General features: G+C 40.2%; 1 protein-coding gene across 1 annotated transcript in view; it reads right to left on the reverse strand.

The window, feature by feature from the left end:
* Nucleotides 1-316: 316 nt before the first annotated feature.
* The window catches only part of ACO1 (aconitase 1), a 60,876-nt gene continuing 41,238 nt past the window's right edge, over nt 317-19,954 (reverse strand). Inside the window, exons 9-21 of the mRNA XM_070742462.1 lie at nt 19,217-19,317; nt 17,940-18,056; nt 16,079-16,238; nt 14,263-14,398; nt 11,402-11,486; nt 10,144-10,300; nt 9,383-9,507; nt 8,479-8,583; nt 7,155-7,297; nt 6,870-7,017; nt 4,753-4,875; nt 2,965-3,150; nt 317-991 (exon numbers count right to left, since the gene is read on the reverse strand). Of these exons, the coding sequence (XP_070598563.1) occupies nt 878-991; nt 2,965-3,150; nt 4,753-4,875; nt 6,870-7,017; nt 7,155-7,297; nt 8,479-8,583; nt 9,383-9,507; nt 10,144-10,300; nt 11,402-11,486; nt 14,263-14,398; nt 16,079-16,238; nt 17,940-18,056; nt 19,217-19,317 (1,700 nt within the window). The 3' untranslated portion in view covers nt 317-877. The remainder of the gene's footprint in view (nt 992-2,964; nt 3,151-4,752; nt 4,876-6,869; nt 7,018-7,154; nt 7,298-8,478; nt 8,584-9,382; nt 9,508-10,143; nt 10,301-11,401; nt 11,487-14,262; nt 14,399-16,078; nt 16,239-17,939; nt 18,057-19,216; nt 19,318-19,954) is intronic.

The raw sequence follows: 19,954 nt of genomic DNA on the forward strand, positions 1-19,954 counted from the left end.
TTAAATCTAAATCTCGGTCTTATTTTCGAGAAACACGATAGTTATATTTCTATAGTATTATATCTGTTGTTAGGATCCCATTGCTGTTGCAACATTATTGCTCAGAACTCCAAAGCATGTTCCTTTCCGATAAAGGAGAATTTATTCTTTATCTTGAACCTCTGACTGAGAATTCACATGGGACCGAATGCAAACAAAGTAAAACCCACAAAAGATTCTACTGAGTTTTGAAAGCAGGTTTGTTACAAAAGCCTTTTAATCCTCCTTTAATCTATGAATGAAGGCGCACAAAAATGAATGCACATATGCCGAAGAATAAAGAGCCGAGTCATTTAATCATTTTAGCAGTATTAAAATTTCAAGGAGGGATTTTTGATAAGCGCTTTTAATGCAATAGTGCAGGGTTAGTAACTTTTGAGGCAGGCAGGAAAAGAAACTGGTATTGTTAATTGCTGTATAAAATGTTGAAAAGGATCTAGCCTCTACATACATAGATGATAAAAGTTTTTGTCCCACCTACAAGTACAAAATAGATGGATGAAATACAGTACTGTAGAAAGGATGAGTCAAATATATACATAAATCAGGCTAGTGGCCAAAAGATTAGGGTTGACAGTGTAAAAACATGCCCTTTACAAGCCTTTCCCTTCAATTCTGCTTAAAACAACCACATCCCCCAGGAGCCCCAGCCAGACCTAAAAGTCTGGACCTTGTAGTCCTTATACACTTGGAAGGCACTAGGCCTGGGGAAAACTGCACATAATTCCCTTGGTACTGTATATTTTCTTTTTTTCATAATTACAGCGTTTATAATTACTGAACTTTTGTCCTCTGAAAAAGGTGGGTTTCTGGATACGAGAAGTGCTTCATTTGGGGGTTAAGACGCCATTTTGCGAATCATATAGTTCAAGATGCCGCCATTATGAAAATAGGTGAGCTCCACATCTGTGTCAAACCTCATGATGGCTTGAAAAGTTTTTCCTGTGTCCAACTGTGGAGAGAACATTAGAGGACAGGGAGAATTGAGGAAAGGTACAGTGGCTTAAGAAGTCCAATCACACTTTAAAAAAATAAATGATGCCAAAGCTGCAAAGGAATAGGTTCTCCTTGGAAATACAGTGTTCCCTCAATTTTCGCGGGTTCAAACTTCGTGAATAACCTATACCACGGCTTTTCAAAAAAATATTAATTAAAAAAACACTTTGCTGGTTTTTTTTCTATACCATGGTTTTTCCCGCCCGATGACATCATATGTCATCGCCAAGCTTTCGTCTGCCATTGTTGATTGGCCAAAATGTCGGCCAATTGGCGTTATTATCGCAAAAAAAAAAAATTATGTTTATAAATATCAGGATCACTAAGTGTCTTTTTTAATGGTGAGTAACAGTAATAATGGTGAGTAAATGGTTGTTAAGGGAATGGGAAATGGTAATTTAGGGGTTTAAAGTGTTAAGGGAAGGCTTGTGATACTGTCCATAGCCAAAAATGGTGTATTTACTTCCGCATCTCTACTTCGCGGAAATTCGACTTTCGCGGGCAGTCTCGGAACGCATCCCCTGCGGAAATCGAGGGAACACTGTAACACTATATCATCCACACATTCTTTCTTGGATACATTTTTTAGGCATTCCATTTCCAGAAAACTACTAACTTAAATGAGTGGTCTGAGAGGTGGAGGTCATGAAAACAATGTTCAAATGTGCACACCCAACATTTCAACAACTGTGAGGGGCTCAGGATTATACACATTACTTAACTCCACAGGGCTAGCCGTTCTGGAGGAAAAATAGATCGCTGCTTAATAGCAATCCCTTGTTCCGGTCCCGTGAGCTCAAACCGGAGCCCTGGTGACGAGTGTAATCCGGGCCCTGGGCTCAAGCTGCTGCTACTCGATGCCAGGTCGGTCGTGAATAAAGCTCTCCTCATCCGGGATTTGATTTTGGATGAGGAGGCCGATCTGGCATGTGTTACTGAAACCTGGCTGGGCCCAGAGGGAGGGGTGCCTCTCGGAAATATGCCCAGCCGGGTTTCAGATATGGCACCAGCCTCGACCCCAGGGAAGAAGGGGAGGAGTGGCTATTGTAGCCAGGGAGAGCCTCCATCTGCATAGACTCGTTGCTCCTGAGATCGCGGGTTGTGAGTCACTCCTTGTGAAGTTGGACTTAGGGGTTCAGGTGGGCTTGTTACTCACGTACCTGCCTCCCAGCTGTGTGTCAACAGCTCTGCCTGTGCTGCTTGAAGAGGTGGCCAGGTTGGCGGTGGAGTTCAGCCATCTGTAAGCAGTTTACAAGTCAGCCTATTGCCCCCAACAATCTGGGTCCTCATGTTACCGACTTTGGAAGGATGGAAGGCAGAGTCAAACTTGAACTGGTCAGGATTGAATTTGTGGCAATGAGTTAGCCTGCAATACTGCAGTCTAACCACCATGCCACTATGGCTCATCTATAAAAAGGGCAATATGACTCTAAGGGAATGTGACTTAAAACCCTAGATTATTTCTATACCCAAAGACTAATATTTTCAAATATTGAAAACTTACAAGATCACCAAATCATAAAGGATTTCAAGGGCTTGTTGAGACTCCAAATTTTGTTCCTTAAACCCTATGCACAGCCACTCCATGTAACTGTACATCCTTCATGTGTGTATACATTTGACTCTGCCTTCCATCCTTCCAAAGTCGGTAACATGAGGACCCAGATTGTTGGGGTCAATAGGCTGACTTGTAAACTGCTTACAGAGGGCTGAAAAACACTGTGAAGCAGTATATAAGTCTTAAGTACTATTGTTATTGTTAAAATGTGAGAAATCGGGATTGCCACGTATGGATGCTTTTGTTTCTATTGAAGCAAATTGGACTGAATTCAAAGAGTGCAGAGAAGAGCAACAAAGATGGTTAGGTGACTGGAGACACACACCAGCACAGAGTGTTGATAAAATAATGCAACCCCTGGAAAGGCTTACCTTGATTTGGATATTCATTCCAGGCATCAGGTTCTCGGGAATAATGATTGTGTAACGTTCCTGCCCTGTCAATCCTAGACTCTCAGCATCCTGGCCGGGGAGATACTGTAGAGGGATGACTCCCATACCCACCAGATTACTACGGTGAATCCTCTCATAGCTCTCTGCAAGGACTGCTTTGATGCCCTGAGGAACACACAAGGGCATTAATAGTCAAATAAAAAATTAAGGTGTAGAAAAGACGTGGCTACAACAGTGATGGTGAACCTTTTCTGCCTTGGTGCTGTTGTGAGTGGTCCACAACCGGGTCAGTTAGTGACAGATTCTGAAGAGGATTAACCAGGCCCATCTTGGTACCCTAGATCAGTGTTCTTGACAACTGAGTCAGATAGTGAGAGTGAGGGAGAGTTGGAACCTGAGGAACTTCCAGAGACTGTAGAAACCCCAATGATAGTAATGTCTGAGTCAGAGGAGCAGTGGGGCATGGGAGACCAGGAACCCCTGTTAGATGCCTGTCAAGAAGCAGACAGGAATATGTTTATGGGAAAAGGTTCAGAAAGTGAGTCAATGAAAGAAAGTCTACATAGTCATATCTCTAGGGAACAGTGACCACACCAAGACAGTATAAAAGGAGGATTTCTGGGTAAAAGAGGTGCGGTGTGACAATGCGTCATAATGGTGGCAGTGCTGGATCTGGAGTTCCATAAACGCTTTGCTGGTAAACGGTTGCTTTCCCTTTAACATCATCGCACAAAGATGTAGCTGTTTGAGAAATTCTGAAGATTTATAAGAGTATGTTTTAAAAAGGCATGTAATCACTGTACAATGTTTTAATTAGACTGGGCTCCCCGCCCCAGTTATCTATCAGCTCAACTTGACCGGGAATATTGCCAGCAGAACTCTGCTTTGTAAATTTCATTTCTAACCAAATGTGAACCAAATGACTAGCAACCACTGGCAGCTAGATTACATTGAAGACTTGGCAGTTAATGACAGTTGACAGCTATAACTTGTAGGAACTCGTTGCTCTCTAAATACATCTGTGTGAAAAATTATCGTTAAGTCACGTTTCTCAGTGCCGTTGTAAATTCTGTCACTAAATGAACAGTTACAGGTCGAGGACTACGACATAGAATAATGTCAACCTACAAGGATATATCCGGAAAAAAATCCTAGCAAAAAAAAGTATTTTGACACAGAGAATGAATAGGTAACAAAAAAAATAAAGAGTAAGAGATTGTAGGAATCACAAAGAAACATGATTTCTTGTCCGAGTTAGGAAGAAATCTCTGAGCTGAGCAGCCTCTGAACAGAAACACTCTGCCTTTCTTGGACTTGCAATTTAGTTTTTTTATAACAAATTTCTTGTGTGTACAAGTATAAAAGATTACTATTCTAGCAACAATGCTAAAGGGTTAATGTATTACACATATAGTATACAGACAGATCATGCCAAGGTGTGATTGCTAACTAAACAGAAGAGAGTCTAATCAAATTTTATCCTAGACGAACAGAAGAATTTTAATTAACTTAAATAAACAAGCTGAGTAAGTAATCATTTCCTTAAACAGATTAAATGTGGGTTGCTTAGTTCAATATCAACCTGACAGGCATTCCACATTCTTCGGAGTCTTCGGAGAGGGGCGGCATACAAGTCTAATAAATTATTATTATTAAATTAATTATTCTTGGCAAATATTGATAATCAACCTACAAGACATGGACTCCATTGGTTCATCCAAACTTATGATGCTCTCAATCTTCCTCTTTTTAAACTAGCCTACTCACCAGCAGGAAAGGCCCCTTGGCAGCCCAGTCCCTGGAACTTCCTGAGCCATATTCCTTACCGGCCAATATAATGAGTGGGTGGCCGGCTTGTTGGTATCTCTCAGAAGCATCAAATACGTCCAGCTAGAGGCACAGAATGCAATTGAAGCTCAATTAGAGAAGCGATGTCTCCAATCAGAGATTTCTTTCCTTCTATGCCTGTTGTAGATTAACTCATTAATTATTGTAGTGTGTAACACGTTTTACACTAAGATGTGACTATAAAAAATAATGAACTTTGAAAGCATAATTGGCCCTTCCCTGTAACTCATTCATTTGCCAAATGAAACTAATGATCCCTGTATCTCTACAATTAATGCTGTAGAGATAAAAATGGCATTTCCCCTTTTTTTGTCCAACACATTACTCATGAAGGGTCCTTGGCTGTTTTCTTGCAGGCATTTCATTACCCAAACTAGGCAACATCATCACTGCCGGCAGGGAGTGGGGTTTTCTCTCAGTTTATATTCTAGTGGCTTGCCCTGTCTGTGTTAGTTTTGGTGGTTCTTTATTGAGCTGCTAACTGTTACTTGTTTGGCAGTAGCTTGACTGAGTTTTGTTTGTTTGATGTTAATCTTTGAGTTAATCTATGCTTATCTACGTATTGATTGCTGGTGTTCGGCAGTCCCAGTCCAGAAACTGCCAAAGCAGCTAACAGTAAACAGGCCAACCAAAGACCCTCTAAGACCTATCCCCACCAACACTGGTTGAGAACAAACCCCACTCCAGGGGTGAAATTCAAAAATTTCCTCTACCAGTTGTATGGGCATGGCGTGGTAGGCATGGCAGGGGAAGGTTACTGCAAAATCTCCATTCCCACCTCACTCCAGGGGAAGGGTACTGCAAAATAACCATTCCCACCCCACTCTGGGGCAAGCCAGAGGTGGCATTTGCCGGTTCTCCAAACTACGGTATTTTTCAGAGTATAAGATGCACCGGAGTATAAGATGCACCTTAGTTTTTGGGGAGGAAAATAGGGAAAAGAATCTGCCTTCCAGATATTCATCTAGTCTGGTCAGCATCAGCACATTATTTTATTTCTTGGCTAGGGCTTAAATAAACCCTTTATTCGGAGTGAGTAACAATGAAAGAGCTTGCAAGCCAGTAAGAGCTGGGAACATCATTAGCACCTGGAAAGAAACACTTGGAGCAAGTAGAGTAATGAAAAAAACCGTGCAAAATTTAGGGCTTGGAAAACATTCTTCGCAGAGAATAACAATGAAAGAGCTTGCAAGCCGGTAAGAGCTGGGAACATCGTTAGCACCTGGTTGGGGCTGGAAAGAAACTTACTCTGAGCGAGTTAGAGCAATGAACAAAAAAAACCCTGCAAGGACTTAGGGCTTGGAAAACATTCTTTGCAGAGAGAAACAACGAAAGAGCCTGCAAGGTAAGAGCTGGGAAGATCATTAGCAGCTAGTTAAGCCTAAAAAAAAGCTACATTTTGAGTATAAGACACACCCAAATTATCAGTCTCGTTTAGGGAGGAAAAAAGGTGCATACAGCGTTCCCTCGATTTTCGCGGGTTCGAACTTCACAAAAAGTCTATACCACGGTTTTTCAAAAATATTAATTAAAAAATACTTCGCGGTTTCCCCCCCTATACCACGGTTTTTCCCGCCCGATGACGTCATATGCCACCGCCAAACTTTCGTCTGCCTTTAATAAATATTTTTTAAAATAAACTTTAATAAATAAACATGGTGAGTAATAATCTAAATGGTTGCTAAGGGAATGGGAAATTGCAATTTAGGGGTTTAAAGTGTTAAGGGAAGGCTTGTGATACTGTTCATAGCCAAAAATAGTGTATTTACTTCCGCATCTCTAGTTCGCGGAAATTTGACTTTCACAGGCAGTCTCGGAATGCATCCCCCGCGAAAGTCGAGGGAACACTGTACTCCGAAAAATACGGTACTCAAAATTTTCACTACTGGTCCTCCAGAATCTGTCAGAACTTGCTGAATTTCACCCCTGCCTCTCTCCCTGTTGCACTGTAGATATTGCCAGTTTGGGTAATGCAGGAAAGCCAAAGCTACTTGCTGAAGGGGGCAAAACCTAATGCTGGGAGGAAAAATACTCACAGTTTCCTCAGATGGGAAGTGAATGGTTTGCGGGGCCTGCTTCTTAAGGAACTTGTTCAATAGGCGTATGTTTGCAAATGTTCCTCTTGCCATGACCGCATCATTACCCCGGCGCGAGCCATACGAGTTAAAATCTCGAGGAGTGAGACTATCAAGATGCAAAAGAGGCAAGTCTTAATATTTAAAAGCTCCGAAGAAAAACACGGTAAATGATGGCGAAGAGACTAGGTAAAATTCCTCTCTCCCAAAGGAATTCCTCTCCCTCAGGGTGTCGATTGGACTCACCCTCTGCTAGTCAAGTAACGGGCAGCTGGACTGTTCCTTGCTATATTCCCTGCAGGAGATATATGGTCAGTTGTCACAGAATCACCGAGATTCAGCAGGACGTAGGCATCCAATATGGATTTAGGGGGATGAAGCTCCAGGGTCTGGGGGAAAAAAAAAAGATCACCAAAAAGGGTCATGTTTGTCTGTCAGACATAGAAATGAAGACTGGTTTATGAGAACAGAAATATACAGTGGTACCTCATGATACGAACCCCTCGTCTTACGAACAACGCGAGATACGAACCCGGGGTTCAGAAAATTTTTGCCTCTTCTTACGAACTTTTTTCTTACGAACCCGCTGCCGCCGAGAAGCCCTGCCGCCCGGCTGTCACCTTTTAAAACAGCCGGGGGGCTTCTCGGCGGCCTCCCGAACGCTGAACCCGGAAGTTCGGGTTTGGCGTTCAGGTTCAGGAGGCTGCTGGGAAGCCCCCCGGCTGTTTTAAAAGGTGACAGCCGGGCAGCGGCGTTTTTTTTGCGTTTTTTTCCCCGTTGCACGGATTAATGGATTTTACATTGTTTCTTATGGGAAACAATGTTTCGTCTTACGAACTTTTCGTCTTACGAACCTCCCCCTGGAACCAATTAGGTTCGTAAGATGAGGTACTACTGTACTAAGCTGCCATTCCTCCAAAGTATCTAAGAACTGGACATTCTTAATCATATTGGGAAAAAATCTAAATGGACATAACCTTTCTTTATTCTCTCTTTGTGCTGTTTGGCCTAGAATTTGGGAGAAACCTCAAATTCTAGGAAGACCAGTATTTTAAAATAATCAGTAAACTTGCTATTCCCAAAAGCAAATAGGAAACAATTCATGTAGGTAATTCCCTAACCAGAGTTACGAATTTGGAGTGGGGGGGGGGGGGTGGAGGTCAGAGGTTCACATTCCCACCCTTTTATTTGTATATCCACCTTTCCTCCTGCATCCAAATAATCTGAAGATTACAAACTGAATGGGTTATTCAGTCAGAGCATTGACCTAATTAGAAGGTAATCTAGTTACTTCAAATACTTTTACAAATGTAAAAGTTTTATTTCCTATTACTGAATACTTATTTTAATGATCCTTCCTTCCTTCCTTCCTTCCTTCCTTCCTTCCTTCCTTCCTTCTCTCCCTCGACTTACTATACTTCACACTTTGTAAGTAGACAGGGTACTTTTGTTTACACTTTACAAAATGTTTAGAGAAACGTTAAAAAAAACTTAAATAATTTAAACAAACCACAACAGACAAAGCATGTTTGTCAGCAAATTCATCAAAAGGCCATGAAAAGAGAATTACCAGGTTTTCAAAAAATGGAGGAGACTTAATATATGTGGATTTTGGATTCCAAGCATATAGTTTGTCTAATGAGACATCTAAGTCATTCCAGGATTTGTTTACCGTCTGGAAAATTAAAAAAAATATATAATTAGGATACAAACATAGCAAATATAAATATTCTAAATCCAGCTTCTGGAGATAAAGTAATGTCATAAAAATGTTCTTTTTCATTCAGAAACACGTGAAAAACAAATGCAGGCGTATTGTTCGATTTCTGAACTAAAGGCTTCATTCTTTTGCACATCCATCTAACCATGCCTATTTTTCCTCCTCAGTCTCAGTCTGACCTGATTAAGTCTGAGAGAAGGAGAATCAAGTAGTGTGCCTGCTTAGAAGGTTCCTTCTCTGAAAGGTTTCCCCCCAAATGTCATTGCTTCCAACAAGGTTTAAAAAGTGCATCGAAGTTTGATCAATCCTGCATTGACCCTTTCCTTGTCTTCATAGTGATTTTTTGTTAGAATATAATTATCCTACCCAGCCCTAGTGGTGAAATCCTACTGGTACACCTTGATTTGGGCATACTGGTAGTAGTGTCCACCAGTGGTTCGGAGAACAGGTAGTGGCAGTAGCGCAAAGCTACCCCTACCCGCCCGGACATCTCCATTTTCTTGTTTTTAATCCTCTGCACTTGTGCAAAGCCTTCTGCACATGCACATAGGGTGGAAAATCATATGCGATGGTGGTACTTCCGAAGCAGTAAGGAAGGTAAGTATATTTCACCACTGCCCAGATCATAAGGGAACTGTTTTTTGTTTTGGGGGAACCCTTCTGATTTCGACTGAAGTTTTAATTGACAGCTAAGAAGAAGCAAATATAACATCTGAGCAAATCGCAGGAATCACAATGTAACAGTAAGTATTACCTCTATTTTCTGGTAGACCTCTTTAAACATTCCTGGAATCACATACTGACATTCAATGGCTTGGATCTCATCTCTCAGAGGCCAAATGTCCTTCAGAAAGATCTTCTTGCCGTCTGCATTGACACCTGCAATTAATGGAACACTGGTTTTCAGGAGGCACTTTGTCTGGACTTTGGGAAAAGGTGTTATGTCTGTTTAAATGGTTGCCTTTTCTAGCTACATTCCTCTCACCTCTGATCACTGTATTTAAATTGAGTTTGCTGTTTTCACTTCCTTGTTCTTTATCCTCTCTTCTCTTTCTTACTGCACACACCTGATGGCGCATTAGGTGCCCACATGTTTATAATGTTTTTATCGTTAGGAAAGGAATCCTTTTTTTTGCACAGTTACTTTGGTATTGAACCAAAAATGTTGTGTATTTTATGGGTTTGCCTTTGATTAAAAACTGTTTCTTTTAACTTTTATATTGAGAGTTTGAATTCTTAACATAGGCTACTAGCTTGTCTTCCATAGAGGTGATGACTGGAAGAAGATCTCATTTTCTATAACCAGGTTGATCCCTTCTCCATGAACATAAACCCGATATATGTATGATGCTTAAGGAATACAGAGAAATATGGAAAATAGTCTTTTATGATCCCAATCCATTTACACACTCCATCTGTATACGTGAAGAAACCCGGAGATTTGGCATGGTTTTTTCTGACTTATTTAAAGTCATCCTCTTCAAAAATTCAAACAGTTTGCAAATTATGCCTTACCTAGAGGATCCTTTTCAAAGTCAATCCTTACTGTCCCTGCAATAGCATAGGCGATTACGAGGGGAGGGGAGGCCAGATAATTAGCACGCGTGTTTGGATGGACACGGCCTTCAAAGTTCCTGTTTCCAGACAGCACCCCTGCAGCGACTAAGTCTCCCTGCAAAAATACCATCCATATTGAAAAAGAAAATAGTTTCTATTTGTTCACATCCCCAACGTCCATATACAATGTGCATTAAAGTCACATGAAATCTCATTCTCCCCCCCTTAAAGACTATGCTAAACAACTACTTATTAATTTCAAATAAAAATGGGAAGTTGGCTATCCATTTCCAATTAAAGATCGAAGTTACTTTTCTGTATTAGGAATTCTTTTAAAGCAACATTTTTCAACCTTAGCAACTTTAAAATGTGTCCTCTTCAATTCCCAGCATTCCCAGATAGCTTACGAGTTGAAATTCACATATAGTCAAGTTTGAAAAGCATTGTTTTTAAAGCAGGGGTGGGGAACATGGCCCTTTTATCACTTGTGAACTTCAATTCCCAGAATTCCTGAGCCAGCCCTGCAGGTCTTAGGAATTCTTGGAGTTGAAGTCCACAAATCATAAAGGGGCCATGTTTCCCCACCCCTGTTTTAAAGGGACACAGTCTTATAATCTCAACAGCTCTTAAACTGTGCAGTGAAATCGTATGATAACTATCATTAAACATTACACTGACAATGTTCAGATCGATGTGAAATAAATTAGCATTTCCCTTCTACAAATAGTCTCCGACTTGCAACTATAATTGATCCAGAATTTTGGTCACTAAGCAATGTGGTCATTAAACAAATCATCATCAGACCTGATTTTATTGCCATTTTTATGGGGTATAAGCGAATCACATGGTTATTAAGCAAAATTGGCTTCCCCAATTCACTTGGTTTGTTGGAAGCCAGCTGGGAAGGTTGCATATCATGTGACCACAAGATGCTGCAACAATGAAGTTGGTTGCCAAACATGTGACTGTGGTAGTGGTGTGACACTTGCAATTTCAAAGATGAGTCAAGGCCATTGTAATCATGAACCATTATTAAATGAATAGGTACCTGTAAGGACAATAAGCCTTCTATTCTGTGTATCTAAAGTGTTCATATACTGTATGAACATTGCCTATCCACAAATCCGTCCACTACCAATCCCATTTTTTAAACTTGGTTCTGATAATTTGTATGCAAAATTGCAACAACACAGGACAAAAACCCTCTCAACAATACCTGAGTAATGGCTTCAACTACAGATTCCGGCAAAGGCCCACTATTACCAATGCATGTCATGCACCCATAGCCAACCACATCAAACCTGCGGAGAGCATAAAAGTCAATAGATTATCAATGGACATCTAGTAGAAAAGGAAAAATCAAACAATTGCATTTCTCCCATTTGCCAGATAATTTAATACATCCAGAATAACAACAATAGTGTTGGTGATGACGATGGTACATTTTTATAACTGGGCAAGGAAGCTTTGCATAATCTGATCCCTATGAAGGGGACAGCAAGAAGATGGTTAACAGTTTAGATATATTGTTCCACATGTTTCAAATAGTGAAATCATAACTGCTTCTTGCAATTACTCTCAGCCTAGGGCCTTTGTAAAAACTGCTTGTAGACCAGCTAATTCAAACTGAGGACACGGGAAAAAAGGTTGACTGAGCATAAAAGGAATTTTCTATCTTAACTTTCTTTCTGATACATCAATTTATGAGCAGGGGGGATCAGTATTCAGATTGTAGTTTAGTAAAGATTAATTTCATAATCCCCACACATAATGAAACACTTCATCCCCTTTCAATTGAGCTGGGCTTTGCCATACATGCATCCCAATATGGCATACGGTAAACATGGCGCTCTTTGATACCAATTGAGTTGGAAAGTAAGTGAATCTCCCTAACTTGAATCACTGCCAAGGATTTAACACCTCCTCCCACTTTTCTTAAGGAATTAAAGTGGTGTGAAATTTCTTCCACTTCCCAGGTAATCTGTAATCCAGTGAATGATGCTGGCATATACAATATTCCCATGTTAGCTGTGGGCAGCTGTATCTTTCCAGAGACAGAGAGAAGATTGAGAGAGAGGCAGACAAATAGACAGAATGAGAGAGACAGAGAATGAGCGAGGGGGGAAATGAAAGAGAAACAGAATGAGACACAGAATGAGAGAGGTGGAAAGAAAGCATGGGGGGGAGGGAGGGACAGGGATTTATAAAATCTGTAACACAACAATCCATGTCTTGCTATTTATTCTTTATTTGGCATTTTATGTTAGAATACTTTCTCCTAAACTCCATGATGCTTTCTGTAAAGGATAAAATACAGCTTCTATGATTTTTAATTACTATGACTGGAAATGACAGTTACTACTTGAGGAATGAGTGACTATGAGGTGAAAGAAAAAGAGCAGAGGGGGGGGGAGAGAGAAACAGAGATGAGTGTGGGAGGGAAGGAGTGGGAGAGGAAGAAAGAGGGAGAATGAAAGAGATTGGGGGGGGAGAGGGAGAACGAAAGATGAAGGAGAGAGTGAGGGAGAAATAGATGCAAGAAGGAGGGGGACAAAGAAAAACAGATGGGAGAGGGAGGTAGAGAGAGAGAGGAAGAGGGGATGCAAGAGAGAGATGGGGAGAGGGAGAGAGAGAGATAGAGACATACCTGTTTCCCATAGAAGACACGGAGAGCCACAAAACCAGAGTAGGAATGGCTAGGAGTGTTCATGTGACTTGGTGGGAGTTGGCCACGCCCACCCAGGTTTTGTGACTCCGGGTCATAGTTCCCTCTAAGCTGAGCAGTGAGCAATCGCTCACTTAAAAATCATCATCAACTCAGAGTTTTCCAAACCTGCCCAGAAGCCGAGAGGGAAAGAGTGAGAGGGAAGGAGAGAGAGAGGAAGAGAGGAAGAGAGAGAAACAGATAGAAAAAAGAGAGGAAGGAAAAGAGAAAGAAAAAGAATGGGAGTAAGGAAGAGAGAAAGAAAATCAAAATCTAGTTTGAAACTAGCTCAACTATTTAAGTGGCATTTTGATATTGATAGAGTTGCCCTATTATGAGCTCACTGTTATAGACACACAGTACAGTATTTTATTTTATTTATTTATTTATTTATTTGTTTATTTATTTATTTATTTAGATTTGTATGCCGCCCCTCTCCGCAGACTCGGGGCGGCTCACAGCACAACACAACAGTTTGTAACAAATCCAAATATAATTTAAAACATTTAAAAGAACCCCATTTTGTTAACAAGCATACACTCAAACATCCCATACATAAAATGTGCATGCCCGGGGGAGGTGTTTCAGTTCCCCCATGCCTGACGACAGAGGTGGGTTTTAAGAAGTTTACGGAAGTAATTCTCTGAGGCAAAACAGGATGGGTTTTTTGTTTGTTTGTTTATTTATTTATTTATTATTTATTATTTCTGTGCCACCCGCTCAGACACTATACTTTTCCACCCCTCCCCAAACAATTAGAGGGAACACTGCTCCCGGTGTTTTGTTTTCTGTGGGAAACTGGTCCAAATGGCTCTGAGTGTTTAAAGTTGAAGACCCCTTTCTTAACTCTTCCTTCCCCCACCCCCGTGATGGAGCACCAGCGGTTCCACTGGTTAATTGTTCTCACTGTCAAGAAATTTCTCTGTAGTTCTAGGTTGTTTCTCTCCTTGATTGCTTCGTCTCCTGCCTTCATCTCTTTTGTGGCAGCCCCTCAAATATTGGAACATGTACTGACATGTACTGCTATCATGTCAGTCCTAGTCCTTCTTTTCACTAGATTAGATGTACTCAATTCTTGCAACTGTTCTCTATATGTTTTAACCTCCATCCCCTTAATCATCATGTTGATTTTCTCTGCATTCTTTCCAGAATCTCAACATCTTTTTTACATTATAGTGACCAAAATGTAACAATTTTACAGCACATTGAGTTGCAATTACTATGTTTTTGTTAGGTTCTTTAAGACAGTGTTTTCCTTACCTTTTGGTTATAGCAACTTGATTAAACATATGTTTCTTTGTTTTTTGCAATCAGGAATGTATCTTTGAGATCAAAAGTATAAATGGACAAAAAAGAAAGAAGGAATGTCTTACCCTAGTTGAGCAAGATAAGGCATCACTCCACTCTCTCTTAAATAGTATGTGACTACTCCACTTCCTGGAGATAAGCTAGTTTTAATGTATGGTTTCACTGTCAACCCGGCTTCTACAGCTTTCTTTGCAAGCAAACCTGCATAAGGAGTTATATATATGAGTTTGTTAGACTTTTTATACAAAAAATATTCTAAATATTTACATAGCTGGCACACTGCTACTCAATCTGGCTCAAAAAATAAAATAAAATCTGATACCTTCTCTCCTGCCTTGGAAATAGAGAGAAATCCAAAATGTGAAGCCTCTATTTCACATAGTAACAGCAAGCCTTGTTCCTGCTGCCTTCTTGCAAACACTTAGAACAGGAGTCCCCAAACCTGGCAATTTTAGGACTTATGGACTTCAATTCCCAGAATTCTCCAGCCAGCTATGATGGCGGGAAAATTCTGGGAGTTGAAGTCCACAAATCTTAAAGTTGCCAAGTTTGAAGACCTCTGACTTATAAGCCCAGCAAACTCCACGGCACTCAAGATAATTGAATGTCACTGCAACAATGTGCTCTCTGATTTATGGCCCAAGCTAATGGAAAACATGACTGACTTATATCTCAAGACTCTGTGTTACAGTTAGGAATGAATGAAGTGATTTTACACACCCTCAAGAAATCTTGGAGAAACGTAAGGATTCAGTTGCATGGAATCTGTACTGCATTCAAGTATAATGAAATGAAATGCAAAATCAGGAAGAAGTGAAAAGGGCAAGAAACAGCCTCTTCCCCATCGCTTTTCAGCCAATTTCAATAGCTACTCCCTATTTCCAAGAGAATTCTGGAATTCAACTTCTGTGGGAGGCAATCTAAGAACCTTTAAAACAGTTGGCCATCAGCTAAATTAAATTAAATTAAATTTTAAGAGGCTTGTGGGGCACCGCCGTTAAATGCGTAGATATCCCTCAACTTACAACCATTCAATGATTTATTTATTTATTTATTTATTCATTCATTCATTCATTTATTGGATTTGTATGCCGTCCCTCTCCGTGAACTCGGGGCGGCTAACAACAGTGGTAAAAACAACATGTGACAATCCAATACTAAAAACAGCTAAAAACCCTTGTTATAAAACCAACCATACATACAAACATACCATGCATAAATTGTAGAAGCCTAGGGGGAAAGAATATCTCAGTTCCCCCATGCCTGACGGCAGAGGTGGGTTTTAAGGAGCTTACGAAAGGCAAGGAGGGTGGGGGCTATTCTAATCTCTGGGGGGAGTTGGTTCCAGAGGGCCGGGGCTGCCAGAGAAGGCTCTTCCCCTGGGTCCCGCCAAACGGCATTGTTTAGTTGACGGGACCCAGAGAAGGCCCACTCTGTGGGACCTAACTGGTCGCTGGGATTCGTGCGGCAGAAGGCGATTGTTTGAAGTTACAACAGCAAAGGGAAAAAAGTGACCCCTTTTGACACAACCATAGCTGTGTCTGCATGATTACATGATCAAAATTTGGGCACTTGGCAATCAGCATGCATTTTATGGTATTTGCACTCTCCCAAGGTCATGTGATCACCATGTGTAACCTTCCCAGCTGGCATCCCCACAAGTAGAGCCAATGGGGAAGCCAGATGTGCTTAACATCTGCACGATTCATTTAACAACTGAGTGATTCACTTAAAAACTGGCAAAATAATCGTAAAATGGGGCTAAACTCACATAAGAATTGCCTTGTTTAACAACAGAAATGTTGGGCTCAATTGTGGTCATAAGTCAAATACCCCCTGCCTCTTCTATTGATTTAATGGGTGTTCTAAATGACAACTTACCAGCTCCAAGCATTACAGAAGGATTGCTAGTGTTGGTACAGCTAGTAATGGCAGCAATCACAACTGACCCGTGTGTTAGTTCGAACTCCTTGTCATTGTAGGCAAACTTGACATGGTGGCTGTGATATTCGGGGGCAATTTGAAAACCTTTAAATCCTTGCTGCAAACAGAAATAAACAAAAACAAAAACCTATACATATATGTATATACATATACATACATATATACACTGCTCAAAAAAATAAAGGGAACACTTAAACAACACAATATAACTCCAAGTAAATTAAACTTCTGTGAAATTGAAACTGTCCACTTATGAAGCAAGACTGATTGACAATCTATTTTATTTTGTTGTCAGTACATTCAACTTTGTACAGAACAAAGTATTCAATGAGAATATTTCATTCATTTAGATTTAGGATGTGTTATCTAAGTGGTCCCTTTATTTTTTTTGAGCAGTATATATATATCAAGGTCTTAGCATATTCGGGTTTCTTCCCGTGTAAGTTTCAGAGACTCCTGGCGATGTTTCAATGAGGTCCCATTGTGTGTGTGTGTGTATGTGTTGTGGTTAGCTCTGGCCCAGCTCCTGCCCCAAGGACTGTGGATGTGTGGGAGACATCCACATGCTGCAGCCCTGTTTTGCCCCCAGTGGAATCTGCTAATGAAGGCTCCTCTGACCAAGAAGACATGAGGGAGAGTGTGGCAGACAGCTCAGAAGGAGATCAATTATCTAGCTCCTCCTTGGATTCAGAACAAGAGTTAATGATACAGCCACGCATGTGGAGAGCGATGCATAGGCAACAACAACTGAGAGATTATTATCAAAGAAAATGAGGCCACCTGTGGTTGGGTGAGGCTGTGGTAATTAGTGAGGCTACTATAAAGAGCAGCCTGTGGGTTTGGCCATTGTGGAGGATTATCTGATCGTTGTGTTTCCTGACTGCTTTACTGACTTTGACCTTTTGTGTGCTGATTTTCCCCCACTTTGAAACTAAACCAGAGCAAAGTGTGTTTCACTTTGTGAAAGAAGAAGGACTGTGAATTGTCTCACAGCTGCAAGCTAAGTATCACAGAACTGATAAGGGACTTGTACAAATTACCAGTTTGTTTGGAGACGAGTGCTCTTTGCTATACCAAAAGAGGGCTTAGGTTAAATGAATATTCATTATAAAGAACATTATTTTGAATTTTCAAACGTGTGTGTCTGAAATTTGTACCTGTGAATTTTTGGGAGGAGTCTACCAGAGAGCCCGACAGAACATGTATGTATGTATGTATGTATGTATGTATGTATGTATGTATGTATATATATGTGTGTGTGTGTGTGTGTGTGTGTGTTTTCGTAGATTTTCATGGGTACAGGTATGACGGTCTTGGTATATTCGGGTTTCTTCCCATGTAGGATTTGGTATACACGGGAAGAAACCCGAATATATCAAGACCGTCATGTATATATATATATATATGTACATACATACACACATGCATACATACATATACTGTACATATATAATAGTCTCCCTTTATTTTCACTTATCAGCAAAAAATAAGTTGCATATATAAATACATACATACACCCCCCCTAATCACCTTGGTTGCTCTTCTCTGCACTCTTTCTAGAGTCTCAACATCTTTTTTTATAGTGTGGTGACCAAAACTGGACGCAGTATTCCAGGTGTGGTCTTATTAAGGCTTTATAGAGTGGTTTTAGTACCTCACTTGATCTTGATTGTATCCTTCTGTTAGCCTCACAAAAGCAATATATCGTCTGTACATTAATTATACATTAATAAACATATCAGAAGGAAGATCACATACCATACAAAAGGGGTATATTTTAAATAGAAAATAGCATCACCTTTGCTCCCAAGCAGGTCTCAAAATCCTTCTTCATGTCAGAGACAGCTACTTTGTCCTGCGGTCTTTTAGGACCACTGCAACACGGCACAACAGTTTGTAGATCCAGTTCCACAATCTACTGAAAAGAAAGGAAGCAGGACAGAAGAGAAACAGAGAGGTGCTAGCTTTCTTGAAATTGTTCCCTTTATATATTTGTATCAGTAGACCTCAACTGACAACCACTCACAAAAAATGACTTACAAAATTACAATGGCACAGAACAAAAGGGATGCTCGACTCATGCCACCATGGTCATATGTTCAAAATGTGGGCACTTGGCTATATGTCCATGCTTATGACTCATGGATCTTTCTTTCCCCCACTCAAGTGCTGAAGCTAAATTCTCCCCCTCTGCCCTGAAATCTTGACTCCCTATAACCAGTTAATTTGCTAAATTTACTTGGAAGGAGGGTGACAAAATCTAGAAGTTGTTGACCTTTAAGACTGACCGGCAGCCTGAAGAACAGAGAAAAGGTTTAAATTTTTTTAGGAAAAGGCGCACTGCCAAAGTTAAAGGGAGTCAAACAAGCAACAAAAAACTTGGAAACTTGGAAAATTTGAGCCAAATCTTCAGGATTCACACATAGTATAGTCTTGGGGGGGATGGTTTCAAGACAGGCCTGTAGCAACTTGAACCTAACCCAGCAGCTTCACTGTGTGGCTGCCCAGGCTTTTCCTAATCCTTTCTGGTTCTGAAACGTTAATAGAGGGTTTCTAAAGTCCTTCTTTGGTGGTCTACCATGGGTAGGTGGTGGGCTTAATTTGATTTGGCAGATCCTCCGTTAGGCCTGTGCTAGCTTGTTTCAAGGGCTTCAGCATGATTTTAAAGTAAAGAACTAGACAAGAAACCTTGAGGTTATCCACATTTTGCTTTCACCAAGTCAAGGTGCATAAGTAGTTAAGGCCAGTCAACAGATTTTGGTAGAAAATCCATCAAAGGCTTCTCTCACATTAATGAAAATGTAATGAGATGCCCGAGATAGCCACAAGGCTCTGCCTATTGGGCCAACTCTATGACCATCCAGTAATTCTAGTAATTTTAAAAACATTACCTCTTTTTAGACATCTTTAATTTAATCACTGTACTCATTAGAGGCTTTCTGGCTCTTCTAAATAGTTTTGTGACCGGCTTCTATGTTTTCAGTTAGTGGAAGATGGAGAATAATTAACTGAGATGTCTAGAAGTCTAGGGCTTGAATGTTTCTCAGAGGAAAATACAAATTTAAGAAAAGGTACCTGAGTAAAATCTGGATCCTGCGATGAGTTATTGAAATCTCTAAACATTCCTGTAGCCTTGAGGTACTTTCTTATATAATTAATCTTTTCTTGGTCACGGCCTATGATAGACAAGAACAGAAACTCTCTTTGAATGTGCAAAGAGTGTAGAAAGACCATTTTTAAAGGAACACCAAATTTAAGATGCTGTATAGAATTTCAGAAAACCTTTAGTATCCCCTCAAATATACAATACTGGGTACTACCAGTCTATTTAGTGTACACACTTATAGCCTAATGGTAAAGTTCTAACTCATCTTTAAAAACGAAGAATGTAAACTTGTCTGAATCATCACATTGACACACCCAATGTATACTTACACAGCTAATTTTTCATGTAATGAGAAGATGGTTTGGGTGTGATTTGAAGCATAGTGTATATGTAATAAGTAAAACGTGGTGAAGGATTTACTGTTTATATGTTAGTATATGAAAGACATATTGTCTGTATTTATATGTGCAAATTAAATAAACGCATACTATCTATATATAAATGTGCATGTAGTATCCCTGAATCAATTTCTTGAATTAATAAATTTGTCCTTTACTAATTTTAATTTTCAGGGTGTTTTGTTTGTGAAATTAGATTAGATTGGAAACTAGCTGAATCCTTCGATTTACTAAATAATTACACTAAGTATAACAACTTGAACAATCAGCACCTGAGATTGGACCTATATTTTATATTTTGCTAAAATT

The sequence above is a fragment of the Erythrolamprus reginae genome, chromosome 2, assembly GCF_031021105.1.
Source record: "Erythrolamprus reginae isolate rEryReg1 chromosome 2, rEryReg1.hap1, whole genome shotgun sequence".
Taxonomy (NCBI): Eukaryota; Metazoa; Chordata; class Lepidosauria; order Squamata; family Dipsadidae; genus Erythrolamprus; species Erythrolamprus reginae.